Source organism: Punica granatum, chromosome 2 (genome assembly GCF_007655135.1).
Source record: "Punica granatum isolate Tunisia-2019 chromosome 2, ASM765513v2, whole genome shotgun sequence".
NCBI classification, from domain to species: Eukaryota; Viridiplantae; Streptophyta; class Magnoliopsida; order Myrtales; family Lythraceae; genus Punica; species Punica granatum.
Genome location: NC_045128.1, coordinates 12,493,602 through 12,508,302, shown reverse-complemented (window position 1 = coordinate 12,508,302; position 14,701 = coordinate 12,493,602). Strand labels below are relative to the sequence as shown.

Genomic DNA, 14,701 nt, shown 5'->3' with positions numbered 1-14,701 from the left:
AATCACAGTGTTTGTGCTCGAAGGAAAGGGTGTCCTGGGAGACGTGTGGCATGCATCCTGTGGCGAGTCGGTGAGGTCCTCATAGATTGGCGAGCTCTATCGAGGTGCGAGCAAGAGGCCGAGTGAGGCGTCTCTTACCAAGACGAAAGGAAGATCGACTTAGCACTCGTCCATATGAATGACACCTTAACTTTGTAAAACAGATGATGCATGTGTGCGAAGAAAATAAATGCCCACGGCTTAGTACAAATTACAAGGTACATCGCTCTTGAAACAGAAAAGACTCAAGTGGCACGCAGGCAGACTCGATGGATTGTTCGTCGAAGCCGGGTTAGAGGATGGCATGGAGCTCCTGCAAAATGCATGGTTTTAGTGCTACAAGGACCGTGCTACGTAGGATGGGGGCTCCCAACTCAAGGGTATCAATTCCTTGAAACCGAGCGAGATTCTTTTCAAGGCCGAAGCGGTAGTCGAACTGCGCGTCGTACTCCTACTTCGAACCCCTATCTAACCTATGCTCCTATTACCGGTCGTGGGACGCGACCCATAGGTACATAGAAGCTAGTATGATATGCAATGCGTGTGCGGAAAATAAAAGTGCGTAAAGTAGATAAGCGAAAAATTGCGGAAAGCGATAAATAAACAAGCAAACAAAGCAAGCGAGAATGAGCCCGAACCCTCTAAGTGTCCCCAGTGGAGTCGCCAAGCTGTGCGCACTCGAATTTCATCTCGTCGGGGCACGCATGCGCGTTGCATTTAGCCACGCGCATGCGTGCCCCGAAGAGACGAAATTCGGGTGCGCACAGTATGGACATCAAATTTCAGTTTTTCTTAAATTGTTATTGCAGCAGCAATCAAATTTATTCATCCACTCAATTTTAACCATTCGCAGTAGAAGATACAGTGACATCCTTCATATAGAGTTAAAACATTTCATTCAAGACCAATGTGCATAGAAATGCACTGAAATGAGTCAACTCAAATATACACAGAAATGAGAAGGCTGATAAAATAACGACCCGAGTTAGTTCACTTTCAACAACGTAAATAGATGCGCTATAGAGCGACAATGGGGTTAGCAATGAAAATCATGCATGGCGAGTGTAGACTCTTGGCACATATTGAATGCGTACCACTTGCCATTGTGCTAGTCGGAAGAATAAGACCTTGACCTTGAGAATGATGTTGCAGCCATCTATAAGTGTGGTCACTATTCTTGGAGGTGGAAACTTGGCTTAAATACTCGGTTACTATAGAAGTTGTCTCGGTTATACTTAGCAATGTACGTAACAAGCTGTAACTAATTTAGAGTATATCAATTTAATGTGTGTTATGTTTGATATAGGATATAAAAGGAATCATAATTCCGCCTTCATAGCAGCTCTGTCGTTGTTGCCCGGCTGAACTGCAACAAGTGAGAATTTTGATTTTCAGGGTTTTCTAGTTTGTAGATTCTTAATTTCTTGGCTAATTAGGGGAGAAGGTAGATGGATTTGCGAAGTTCTTGCCTGATTGCAAGTTAAATGTTGTTCTTCGGCGAGGTGTAAAAGGATTGGTTCACAGAAAAAGAGAAGGAAAGTAGGAAGAGGAAGATGAACAAGAAAAAGGTGTTCAACCTGGCCAAGGGTTTCCGAGGCAAGGCGAAGAACTGCATTAGAATCGCGAGGGAAAGGGTCAAGAAGGCCCTGCAGTACTCCTACAAAGACCGCCGCAACAAGAAGCGTGATATGCGGTCTGTCTGGATCCAGCGCATCAACGCCGGCACTTGCCTCCACTCAGTACGTATCGTCCGACTTTTATTTTTTACATATATATCGAAAGACTGCTTGTTCTAAATTTTCAATGATTTTTGCCCTGCTTGTGTCTCATATATTTGGTTTCCTTTATCGGCTTGAAGCACTTATTCTGAATATGAGCTAAATGGAACTTTGGATAATACCATTGACGATATCATGTTGTTTACCCTTGCCGGGATGAGTAAGCTTCATCCATGAATCTCCCAAGTGTAGAGATGAGTATTGTGGTGTGGTTGATGAATATTCTTTGCCCGTAAGGCATGGAAAGTAGTTCATTGTGCTCGTTCCAACTTGGCTTTTCTACTTTCTGAACATTCTCTTGATGCCATGTTTGACTCATATAAAAAGAAATAGGTTTTTCATGAGTAACATCAACTGCTATAGAAGGTCTTTCATGAACGCTGAGATGAGAACTAAGATGCAAAAACGGTATCTTCTACTTCAATGGGAGTTAGAAAACATTTCATTTAATGACTTTCATCCCCTGTCTGCTGTGTAAGCCGAAGTTCTATTGGAGGATAAGAAATAGTGGTTTTTAAGGATTCAAGAAACTTTAGTCCTTTGAGATTTCAAACTAGCCATGCAAATCATCTTAGCATTTCTTATATATGTGTGTATATGTCATGGTTAAGCACAAATGTTATACCGGAACTTTAACATGAACTATTTGTTGGATATTTGAGTGGTTTTTATTCGATAATTGTTGGCTTGTGCTTGAGCACCAATTGTTTTCGTGAAATTGGTTATTTACCTCGTCAACATATTAATTTTTTTCCAAAACAACACGGGCATTTGCAGTGGATGAACTTTTGCATATAATCTCATAGTCTTACGGCCATTTGTACTGATTTTCAGGTCAATTATGGTAATTTCATGCACGGGTTGATGAAGGAGAACATCCAGCAGAACTGGAAAGTTCTGTCAGAATTGTCCATGCATGAGCCACTTAGCTCCAAGGCCCTTGTGGACATCTCCCGTAATGCCTTCCTTGGGAACAAGAATGTGGCTCATCCTCCTAGGAAGGTAAGCATTCCAGTCAGTGTCTAGTATGTTGGTCACTTTGTGTCTCTTGTTTCTCTTTTGAGCTCGATGTTTGAACCATTGTTTCGTGGTTCCTACAAAGCTTCTACTGGTTTAGAATTTACGGCTTGAACTTTGGGAACTCAATCATCTTTTGCTTGCATGTTCGCTCAATATTTTGCATTCTATGTTCTCGGAGCTTCTCATTCCCTTGTGATATGAGGAAGATATGAATAGATGAGGGGCAATGTAGGAAGAGGTTTGATTTCTGACTATTACGAGCTCAGTAAGACATTGTTTTGATGTTGAATACAAGGCTTGGGTGGTTTTGCTAGCTGTGCACACCCGAATTTCGTCTCGTCGGGGCACGCATGCGCGCGCCTAAATGCAACGCGGCTTGGGAGTGTCCACCTTCCTGGGGACGGCGACGAACGCACGTGAGAAGGGGTCGCCACTGCCATTTTACGACCCGAAGGTCGAGGGCCAACAAGTTACCTAGGTCTAGGGGTGTGGGATACACCTAGTATGTTAAGGCAATGGTCTGTACGGAATCGGAAATTCCGAATTCGGGGGTTCTATTACGTGTGGGCCTATATCCCACACGCCCTTTCGGAACTCTAGCTTGCTAGGCTTACCATTTTATTTATTTACCGCATGATTTAGGGTTGCACTTGACTCGCCCGTTTTGACACCGTAAATTCGAAGAAACTCTCCGACCGTCAGCTCTCCGACCGGGATTATCACATGAATAAATATACATCATAAACCCTTACATTGTTCTCTCATATAAATAAAAGACAAGCTACAATGATTAAATCTCGGTCGATTCGCATTCGGCCATGATTTCACTCATGCTCACCGTATGGTTTTGGAAAAGACCGAAAATTAAATTAAATGCGCACTCAGTGTATGGGGGCATTGGACCCCGTAATCGACGGTTGTGGGCGTTGGACCCAGTGTGAATCGAGTCTTAAAGGATCGGGCTCGATCCGCATAACAAACAAGTGCAAAAATGTAATAAGCAAGCTCAAATAAGCAAACAATAGGTTTCTTGTTATCGCCGAATTTACATGAATTAACTGAATATCACCTCAGTACGTACCGTCCGACTTTTCTTTTTTACATATGTATCGAAAGACTGCTTGTTCTAAATTTTCAATGATTTTTGCCCTGCTTGTGTCTCATATATTTGGTTTCCTTTATCGGCTTGAAGCACTTATTCTGAATATGAGCTAAATGGAGCTTTGGATAATACCGTTGAAGATATCATGTTATTTACCCTTGCCGGGATGAGTAAGCTTCATCCATGAATCTCCCAAGTGTAGAGATGAGTATTGTGGTGTGGTTGATGAGTATTCTTTGCCCGTAAGCCATGGAAAGTAGTTCATTGTGCTCGTTCCGACCTGGCTTTTCTACTTTCTGAACATTCTCTTGATGCCATGTTTGACTCATATATCAAAAGAAATAGGTTTTTCATGAGTAACATCAACTGCTATAGAAGGTCTTTCATGAACGCTGAGATGAGAACTAAGATGCAAAAACGGTATCTTCTACTTCAATGGGAGTTAGAAAACATTTTCATTTAATGACTTTCATCCCCTGTCTGCTGTGTAAGCCGAAGTTCTATTGGAGGATAAGAAATAGTGGTTTTTAAGGATTCAAGAAACTTTAGTCCTTTGAGATTTCAAACTAGCCATGCAAATCATCTTAGCATTTCTTATATATGTGTGTATATGTCATGGTTAAGCACAAATGTTATACCGGAACTTTAACATGAACTATTTGTTGGATATTTGAGTGGTTTTTATTCGATAATTGTTGGCTTGTGCTTGAGCACCAATTGTTTTCGTGAAATTGGTTATTTACCTCGTCAACATATTAATTTTTTTCCAAAACAACACGGGCATTTGCAGTGGATGAACTTTTGCATATAATCTCATAGTCTTACGGCCATTTGTACTGATTTTCAGGTCAATTATGGTAATTTCATGCACGGGTTGATGAAGGAGAACATCCAGCAGAACTGGAAAGTTCTGTCAGAATTGTCCATGCATGAGCCACTTAGCTCCAAGGCCCTTGTGGACATCTCCCGTAATGCCTTCCTTGGGAACAAGAATGTGGCTCATCCTCCTAGGAAGGTAAGCATTCCAGTCAGTGTCTAGTATGTTGGTCACTTTGTGTCTCTTGTTTCTCTTTTTGAGCTCGATGTTTGAACCATTGTTTCGTGGTTCCTACAAAGCTTCTACTGGTTTAGAATTTACGGCTTGAACTTTGGGAACTCAATCATCTTTTGCTTGCATGTTCGCTCAATATTTTGCATTCTATGTTCTCGGAGCTTCTCATTCCCTTGTGATATGAGGAAGATATGAATAGATGAGGGGCAATGTAGGAAGAGGTTTGATTTCTGACTATTACGAGCTCAGTAAGACATTGTTTTGATGTTGAATACAAGGCTTGGGTGGTTTTGCTAGCTGTGCACACCCGAATTTCGTCTCGTCGGGGCACGCATGCGCGCGCCTAAATGCAACGCGGCTTGGGAGTGTCCACCTTCCTGGGGACGCGCGACGAACGCACGTGAGAAGGGGTCGCCACCTGCCATTTTACGACCCGAAGGTCGAGGGCCAACAAGTTACCTAGGTCTAGGGGTGTGGGATACACCTAGTATGTTAAGGCAATGGTCTGTACGGAATCGGAAATTCCGAATTCGGGGGTTCTATTACGTGTGGGCCTATATCCCACACGCCCTTTCGGAACTCTAGCTTGCTAGGCTTACCATTTTATTTATTTACCGCATGATTTAGGGTTGCACTTGACTCGCCCGTTTTGACACCGTAAATTCGAAGAAACTCTCCGACCGTCAGCTCTCCGACCGGGATTATCACATGAATAAATATACATCATAAACCCTTACATTGTTCTCTCATATAAATAAAAGACAAGCTACAATGATTAAATCTCGGTCGATTCGCATTCGGCCATGATTTCACTCATGCTCACCGTATGGTTTTGGAAAAGACCGAAAATTAAATTAAATGCGCACTCAGTGTATGGGGGCATTGGACCCCGTAATCGACGGTTGTGGGCGTTGGACCCAGTGTGAATCGAGTCTTAAAGGATCGGGCTCGATCCGCATAACAAACAAGTGCAAAAATGTAATAAGCAAGCTCAAATAAGCAAACAATAGGTTTCTTGTTATCGCCGAATTTACATGAATTAACTGAATATCACCTCAGTACGTACCGTCCGACTTTTCTTTTTTACATATGTATCGAAAGACTGCTTGTTCTAAATTTTCAATGATTTTTGCCCTGCTTGTGTCTCATATATTTGGTTTCCTTTATCGGCTTGAAGCACTTATTCTGAATATGAGCTAAATGGAGCTTTGGATAATACCGTTGAAGATATCATGTTATTTACCCTTGCCGGGATGAGTAAGCTTCATCCATGAATCTCCCAAGTGTAGAGATGAGTATTGTGGTGTGGTTGATGAGTATTCTTTGCCCGTAAGCCATGGAAAGTAGTTCATTGTGCTCGTTCCGACCTGGCTTTTCTACTTTCTGAACATTCTCTTGATGCCATGTTTGACTCATATATCAAAAGAAATAGGTTTTTCATGAGTAACATCAACTGCTATAGAAGGTCTTTCATGAACGCTGAGATGAGAACTAAGATGCAAAAACGGTATCTTCTACTTCAATGGGAGTTAGAAAACATTTCAGTTAATGACTTTCATCCCCTGTCTGTTGTGTAAGCCGAAGTTCTATTGGAGGATAAGAAATAGCTGTTTTTAAGGATTCAAGAAACTTTAGTCCTTTGAGATTTCAAACTAGCCATGCCAATCATCTTAGCTTTTCTTATATATGTGTGTATATGTCATGCTTAAGCACAGATGTTGTACCGGAACTTTAACATGAACTATTTGTTGGATATTTGGGTGGTTTTTATTTGATAATTGTTGGCTTGTGCTTGAGCACCAATTGTTTTCTTGAAATTGGTTATTTACGTCATCAACATATTAATTTTTTTCCAAAACAACACGGGCATTTGCAGTGGATGAACTTTTGCATATAATCTCATAGCCTTATGGCCATTTGTACTGATTTTCAGGTCAATTACTGTAACTTCATGCACGGGTTGATGAAGGAGAACATCCAGCTGAACTGGAAAGTTCTGTCAGAATTGTCCATGCATGAGCCACTTAGCTTCAAGGCCCTTGTGGACATCTCCCGTAATGCCTTCCTTGGGAACAAGAATGTGGTTCATCCTCCCAGGAAGGTAAGCATTCCAGTCAGTGTCTAGTATGTTGGTCGCTTTGTGTCTCTTGTTTCTCTTTTTGAGCTCGATGTTTGAACCATTGTTTCGTGGTTCCTACAAGCTTCTACTGGTTTAGAAAGAATTTACGGCCTGAACTTTGGGAACTCAATCATCTTTTGCTTGCATCTTCTCTCAATATTCTGCATTCTATGTTCTCGGAGCTTCTCATTCCCTTGTGATATAAGGAAGATATGAATAGATGAGGGGCAATGTAGGAAGAGGTTTGATTTTTGACTATTACGAGCTCAGTAAGACATTTTTTGATGTTGAATACAAGGCTTGGCTGGTTTTGCTAGCCAAGGGAGACATCATATTGATGAACAGAACGGGTTCATGATGAACTCTTGTTGGATTAACATGGGTCAATCCTAGAATCCTGTGAATTTGCCATAAGCATAGGTCTCGTAATCCCAGATAAAGTTCCATTTGAGAGCTTATGGAACAAACAAAATTACCGGGAAATTTACTTATATGTTACTCCAAGGCATCAACCTATACTATACATCTTATCTGTGATTTTAGAGACCATCCCAGTTCTCGGCATGACCTCAACTAAGATCATTGACCCATCACCGAACACCAGTTTAACAATGAAAGATGAAGCACCATTGTCGGCTCATGAAGAAATATTTAGAGGATTCGAAATTCATTAGTCACCCGCTTATTTGTGAAGTATAATGTACTGTGTTAATAACCAAAAAGATATAAATAAATAAATCAACACTTTATCAATTTGGTACGATTTTTTTCCTTAATTAAAAAATGCATAAACTATTGATTTGACACAAATTCTAGTACGATGTCGACTTTTCCGTTAATTTGAATAAAAAATGCTGATGCGTATTACCGATACCACATGGCTTATGATGATAGCTCAAGTAGGACCCATAATATTTTATGTAACAATAAAATTGTTTTTCTAGAAAATAAAAAAAATCAAGAAAAGAGCAAAATCAAAGGGGATGGAGGAGGGGCGGTGGTCGGCGGTGGGGGCCTCGTTGTCAACCACTAACTCCCTCAGTTGTGGTCGCTGGTGACCACAGATGGCGTTGGTGACCCCAGTAAGGGGTGGGTTGTCGGGATTAAGGCCCCTAACTTCCGGGATTACGTTAGGGGACTCTCGATTCTGGTGGGTACTGAATCAATTTAACCCCTCTTCTTCAACGTATACAACTTGAAGAAGCTAACATATGAGGAGAGGAAGGCTCATTTGATCGAGTGACTCAATGCCATCAACTCAGCTGCTGGAGCAGATGACGATGAAGATAATAAGTAGACGATTTTTATGACGGAATCTGAGCTAAAGATTATTCCAATGCGTTTGTTTTCGGAGTTAAAGTCACGAATTTGTGATTGTGATTGTGATTGTAGAAGAAGACAAAAATATATGGGGCCCACCAGTTTGACTTTTGAAATATGAAATGAATGGAAGGTATAGATAATTAATTATAATGGGATTGTATTTTAATAATATATGGGGCCCACCAATTTGACTTTTGAAATGTGTGTTTTGTTGTGTAGTGTTTTGAGTTAAAGTTAAAGTTAAAATCTTAAATCACGACTTTGAAAACAAACGGAGCGTTCATGACCTTTGAGCTTCTGAGAACATGGATCAACGTTTCAGAGTTTTTCGTTATCCATAGATGTTAATTTACAACCCAGTTTTTATTTAATTTTTGGTGCCAAAACTTCGTGCTATGACATTTTTGAGGATATTCTTGTTAGCGATCTATTCTAGATCTTAACTTTTTGCATGGACATCAAATTTCAGTTTTTCTTCAATTGTTATTGCAGTAGCAATCAAATTTATTCATCCACTCAATTTTAACCATTCCTAGTAGAAGATACAGTGACATCCTTCATATAGAGTTTAAACATTTCATTCAAGACCAATGTGCATAGAAATGCACTGAAATGAGTCAACTCCAATATACACAGAAATGAGAAGGCTGATAAAATAACGACCCGAGTTAGTTCACTTTCAACAACTTAAATAGATGCGCTATAGAGCGACAATGGGATTAGCAATGAAAATCATGCATGGCGAGTGTAGACTCTTGGCACATATTGAATGCGTACCACTTGCCATTGTGCTAGTCGGAAGATAAGACCTTGACCTTGAGAATGATGTTGCAGCCATCTACAAGTGTGGTCACTATTCTTGGAGGTAAAAACTTGGCTTAAATACTCGGTTACTATAGAAGTTTGTCTCGGTTATACTTTGCAATGTACATAACAAGCTGTAACTACTTTAGTGTATATCAATTTAATGTGTGTTATGTTTGATATAGGATATAAAAGGAATCATAATTTTTAAGGTATTTTATGGAGCAGTGACATCACGTTATTACTGATACATAATATAACTCGTAAATTGAAAAAAAACAAAAAACAAAACGTAGTTAAAGGTTGTTAGATGCTGCATTCCAGCTGGCATTCCACAAGATACATCGGTCATTCATATTGGTTTCATCCAAAACTAATATCAGTGAGCAAATCACTAAGCAAAAAAAAATACGAAATTGAATGTTGATGCGCACATACTCGCATGTGCTGAGGTGGGCCAAAAGAATGATGTTGCTCCCCCCCCCCTCCCCCTCGCGTGTTTCTCCCACTTGGGGCCAATACCTGCTTAAAACCGACCCGATTTTCGAGCGGGTACCTGGAAGAAGAAATGAACCCAAAATCCCAACATATATGCCATATAAATTCTAGGGGAGGGTTGCGGCGCCTGCGACAAGGTCAGGTGCCTCGATAGGAGCATCTGCTCCCGCGCAAGCCGTCAACATCATTGTCACCGACGAGTGCCCGAGGGGATATTGCTCCAAGAGGTGGGTCCACTTCGACCTAAGCGGGGCCGCATTCGGCCGCATGGCTATCTCCAGCGAGGGCGGCTAGCTCGGGAACTAAGGAGTACTCCCAGTCATGTACAGGAGGTCCGTTCAATGTCCTCTCTAGCCGATGCTCTAAGGCAAGCTCTGAGTCAGAGCAAACCCCTCCACTGTCACCAAGATAAAAAATTTCGAACCAGTTGAGGAAAGAATCAATGAATAGGGCAATCGCCATTCAATCGGAAATGAGGGATGTAGGTAGAGTCTTCATAGTTGTAAGGGTTGCAGCTTGAGACGTCCCCGTACATCTTCCTTCTCCCGAGTCCAATCTCCTCTATCCATTCCTCCTATAGTTTCTTTTTTCTAATTTCTTATTATTATTTTTATGAGATAAAATGGCGACTTTATCCCTGAAAATATCATATGCACCGCACATGACACGATTTGCCTGGAAAATTGACTGAATGGGGTAAAGTGCCTAGTTTTCATAAAGGTCGGGAGGCATTGTACAAAATTTCAAAGGTCGGAGGGTAAATGCTTCCTAGCCCCAAAAATCGGGGGGCAAAGTGCTTTCTACTCTTATTGGGCCGCCCACACACTTTTTATTGGGCCGAGCTGAATTCCTCTCACCATTGAGGCTTTCTCTACTTCCCCCGCATCTCTCTCTCTCTCTTTCTCTCTCTCCCCCCTCTCTCAGTCTGGACGGTCTCTGAACGGAAACGGGACCTGCTTGTTCCGCCTTCATAGCAGCTCTGTCGTTGTTTCCAGGCTGAACTGCAACAAGTGAGAATTTTGATTTTCAGGGTTTTCTAGTTTGTAGATTCTTAATTTCTTGGCTAATTAGGGGAGAAGGTAGATGGATTTGCGAAGTTTCTTGCCTGATTGCAAGTTAAATGTTGTTCTTCGGCGAGGTGTAAAAGGATTGGTTCACAGAAAAAGAGAAGGAAAGCAGGAAGAGGAAGATGAACAAGAAAAAGGTGTTCAACCTGGCCAAGGGTTTCCGAGGCAAGGCGAAGAACTGCATTAGAATCGCGAGGGAGAGGGTCAAGAAGGCCCTGCAGTACTCCTACAAAGACCGCCGCAACAAGAAGCGTGATATGCGGTCTGTCTGGATCCAGCGCATCAACGCCGACACTTGCCTCCACTCAGTACGTATCGTCCGACTTTTATTTTTTACATATATATCGAAAGACTGCTTGTTCTAAATTTTCAATTAGTTTTGCCCTGCTTGTGTCTCATATATTTGGTTTCCTTTATCGGCTTGAAGCACTTATTCTGAATATGAGCTAAATGGAACTTTGGATAATACCATTGACGATATCATGTTGTTTACCCTTGCCGGGATGAGTAAGCTTCATCCATGAATCTCCCAAGTGTAGAGATGAGTATTGTGGTGTGGTTGATGAATATTCTTTGCCCGTAAGGCTTGGAAAGTAGTTCATTGTGCTCGTTCCAACTTGGCTTTTCTACTTTCTGAACATTCTCTTGATGCCATGTTTGACTCATATATAAAAAGAAATAGGTTTTTCATGAGTAACATCAACTGCTATAGAAGGTCTTTCATGAACGCTGAGATGAGAACTAAGATGCAAAAACGGTATCTTCTACTTCAATGGGAGTTAGAAAACATTTTCATTTAATGACTTTCATCCCCTGTCTGCTGTGTAAGCCGAAGTTCTATTGGAGGATAAGAAATAGTGGTTTTTAAGGATTCAAGAAACTTTAGTCCTTTGAGATTTCAAACTAGCCATGCAAATCATCTTAGCATTTCTTATATATGTGTGTATATGTCATGGTTAAGCACAAATGTTATACCGGAACTTTAACATGAACTATTTGTTGGATATTTGAGTGGTTTTTATTCGATAATTGTTGGCTTGTGCTTGAGCACCAATTGTTTTCTTGAAATTGGTTATTTACCTCGTCAACATATTAATTTTTTTCCAAAACAACACGGGCATTTGCAGTGGATGAACTTTTGCATATAATCTCATAGTCTTACGGCCATTTGTACTGATTTTCAGGTCAATTATGGTAACTTCATGCACGGGTTGATGAAGGAGAACATTCAGCAGAACTGGAAAGTTCTGTCAGAATTGTCCATGCATGAGCCACTTAGCTCCAAGGCCCTTGTGGACATCTCCCGTAATGCCTTCCTTGGGAACAAGAATGTGGCTCATCCTCCTAGGAAGGTAAGCATTCCAGTCAGTGTCTAGTATGTTGGTCACTTTGTGTCTCTTGTTTCTCTTTTTGAGCTCGATGTTTGAACCATTGTTTCGTGGTTCCTACAAAGCTTCTACTGGTTTAGAATTTACGGCTTGAACTTTGGGAACTCAATCATCTTTTGCTTGCATGTTCGCTCAATATTTTGCATTCTATGTTCTCGGAGCTTCTCATTCCCTTGTGATATGAGGAAGATATGAATAGATGAGGGGCAAAGTAGGAAGAGGTTTGATTTCTGACTATTACGAGCTCAGTAAGACATTGTTTTGATGTTGAATACAAGGCTTGGGTGGTTTTGCTAGCTGTGCACACCCGAATTTCGTCTCGTCGGGGCACGCATGCGCGCGCCTAAATGCAACGCGGCTTGGGAGTGTCCACCTTCCTGGGGACGCGCGACGAACGCACGTGAGAAGGGGTCGCCACCTGCCATTTTACGACCCGAAGGTCGAGGGCCAACAAGTTACCTAGGTCTAGGGGTGTGGGATACACCTAGTATGTTAAGGCAATGGTCTGTACGGAATCGGAAATTCCGAATTCGGGGGTTCTATTACGTGTGGGCCTATATCCCACACGCCCTTTCGGAACTCTAGCTTGCTAGGCTTACCATTTTATTTATTTACCGCATGATTTAGGGTTGCACTTGACTCGCCCGTTTTGACACCGTAAATTCGAAGAAACTCTCCGACCGTCAGCTCTCCGACCGGGATTATCACATGAATAAATATACATCATAAACCCTTACATTGTTCTCTCATATAAATAAAAGACAAGCTACAATGATTAAATCTCGGTCGATTCGCATTCGGCCATGATTTCACTCATGCTCACCGTATGGTTTTGGAAAAGACCGAAAATTAAATTAAATGCGCACTCAGTGTATGGGGGCATTGGACCCCGTAATCGACGGTTGTGGGCGTTGGACCCAGTGTGAATCGAGTCTTAAAGGATCGGGCTCGATCCGCATAACAAACAAGTGCAAAAATGTAATAAGCAAGCTCAAATAAGCAAACAATAGGTTTCTTGTTATCGCCGAATTTACATGAATTAACTGAATATCCACTCAGTACGTACCGTCCGACTTTTCTTTTTTACATATATATCGAAAGACTGCTTGTTCTAAATTTTCAATGATTTTTGCCCTGCTTGTGTCTCATATATTTGGTTTCCTTTATCGGCTTGAAGCACTTATTCTGAATATGAGCTAAATGGAGCTTTGGATAATACCGTTGAAGATATCATGTTATTTACCCTTGCCGGGATGAGTAAGCTTCATCCATGAATCTCCCAAGTGTAGAGATGAGTATTGTGGTGTGGTTGATGAGTATTCTTTGCCCGTAAGCCATGGAAAGTAGTTCATTGTGCTCGTTCCGACCTGGCTTTTCTACTTTCTGAACATTCTCTTGATGCCATGTTTGACTCATATATAAAAAGAAATAGGTTTTTCATGAGTAACATCAACTGCTATAGAAGGTCTTTCATGAACGCTGAGATGAGAACTAAGATGCAAAAACGGTATCTTCTACTTCAATGGGAGTTAGAAAACATTTCAGTTAATGACTTTCATCCCCTGTCTGTTGTGTAAGCCGAAGTTCTATTGGAGGATAAGAAATAGCGGTTTTTAAGGATTCAAGAAACTTTAGTCCTTTGAGATTTCAAACTAGCCATGCCAATCATCTTAGCTTTTCTTATATATGTGTGTATATGTCATGCTTAAGCACAGATGTTGTACCGGAACTTTAACATGAACTATTTGTTGGATATTTGGGTGGTTTTTATTTGATAATTGTTGGCTTGTGCTTGAGCACCAATTGTTTTCTTGAAATTGGTTATTTACGTCATCAACATATTAATTTTTTTCCAAAACAACACGGGCATTTGCAGTGGATGAACTTTCGCATATAATCTCATAGCCTTATGGCCATTTGTACTGATTTTCAGGTCAATTACTGTAACTTCATGCACGGGTTGATGAAGGAGAACATCCAGCTGAACTGGAAAGTTCTGTCAGAATTGTCCATGCATGAGCCACTTAGCTTCAAGGCCCTTGTGGACATCTCCCGTAATGCCTTCCTTGGGAACAAGAATGTGGTTCATCCTCCCAGGAAGGTAAGCATTCCAGTCAGTGTCTAGTATGTTGGTCGCTTTGTGTCTCTTGTTTCTCTTTTTGAGCTCGATGTTTGAACCATTGTTTCGTGGTTCCTACAAGCTTCTACTGGTTTAGAAAGAATTTACGGCCTGAACTTTGGGAACTCAATCATCTTTTGCTTGCATCTTCTCTCAATATTCTGCATTCTATGTTCTCGGAGCTTCTCATTCCCTTGTGATATAAGGAAGATATGAATAGATGAGGGGCAATGTAGGAAGAGGTTTGATTTTTGACTATTACGAGCTCAGTAAGACATTTTTTGATGTTGAATACAAGGCTTGGCTGGTTTTGCTAGCCAAGGGAGACATCATATTGATGAACAGAACGGGTTCATGATGAACTCTTGTTGGATTAACATGGGTCAATCCTAG

At 41.2% G+C, this 14,701-nt stretch overlaps 2 protein-coding genes across 2 annotated transcripts; both read left to right on the top strand.

Annotated features, from left to right (window-relative positions):
* The first annotated feature begins 1,587 nt into the window (after positions 1–1,587).
* Positions 1,588–2,843, top strand: LOC116197422 (50S ribosomal protein L20-like). Its single transcript, XM_031527568.1, has 2 exons — positions 1,588–1,778; positions 2,652–2,843. The coding sequence occupies exons 1-2, from the start codon at positions 1,593–1,595 to the stop codon at positions 2,841–2,843; spliced, it is 378 nt and encodes a 125-aa protein (XP_031383428.1). The 5' UTR covers positions 1,588–1,592.
* A 7,845-nt stretch (positions 2,844–10,688) lies between these two features.
* On the top strand, positions 10,689–14,391 carry LOC116197754 (50S ribosomal protein L20-like). Its single transcript, XM_031527988.1, has 2 exons — positions 10,689–11,109; positions 14,123–14,391. The coding sequence occupies exons 1-2, from the start codon at positions 10,924–10,926 to the stop codon at positions 14,312–14,314; spliced, it is 378 nt and encodes a 125-aa protein (XP_031383848.1). The 5' UTR covers positions 10,689–10,923; the 3' UTR covers positions 14,315–14,391.
* Positions 14,392–14,701: the final 310 nt, after the last annotated feature.

Coding starts and splice junctions, on each gene's coding strand:
- LOC116197754 (XM_031527988.1), top strand. CDS start 10,924: ATGAACAAGAAAAAGGTGTTCAACCTGGCCAAGGGTTTCCGAGGCAAG. Junction 11,110..14,122: donor CCGACACTTGCCTCCACTCA/GTACGTATCGTC, acceptor ACTGATTTTCAG/GTCAATTACTGTAACTTCAT.
- LOC116197422 (XM_031527568.1), top strand. CDS start 1,593: ATGAACAAGAAAAAGGTGTTCAACCTGGCCAAGGGTTTCCGAGGCAAG. Junction 1,779..2,651: donor CCGGCACTTGCCTCCACTCA/GTACGTATCGTC, acceptor ACTGATTTTCAG/GTCAATTATGGTAATTTCAT.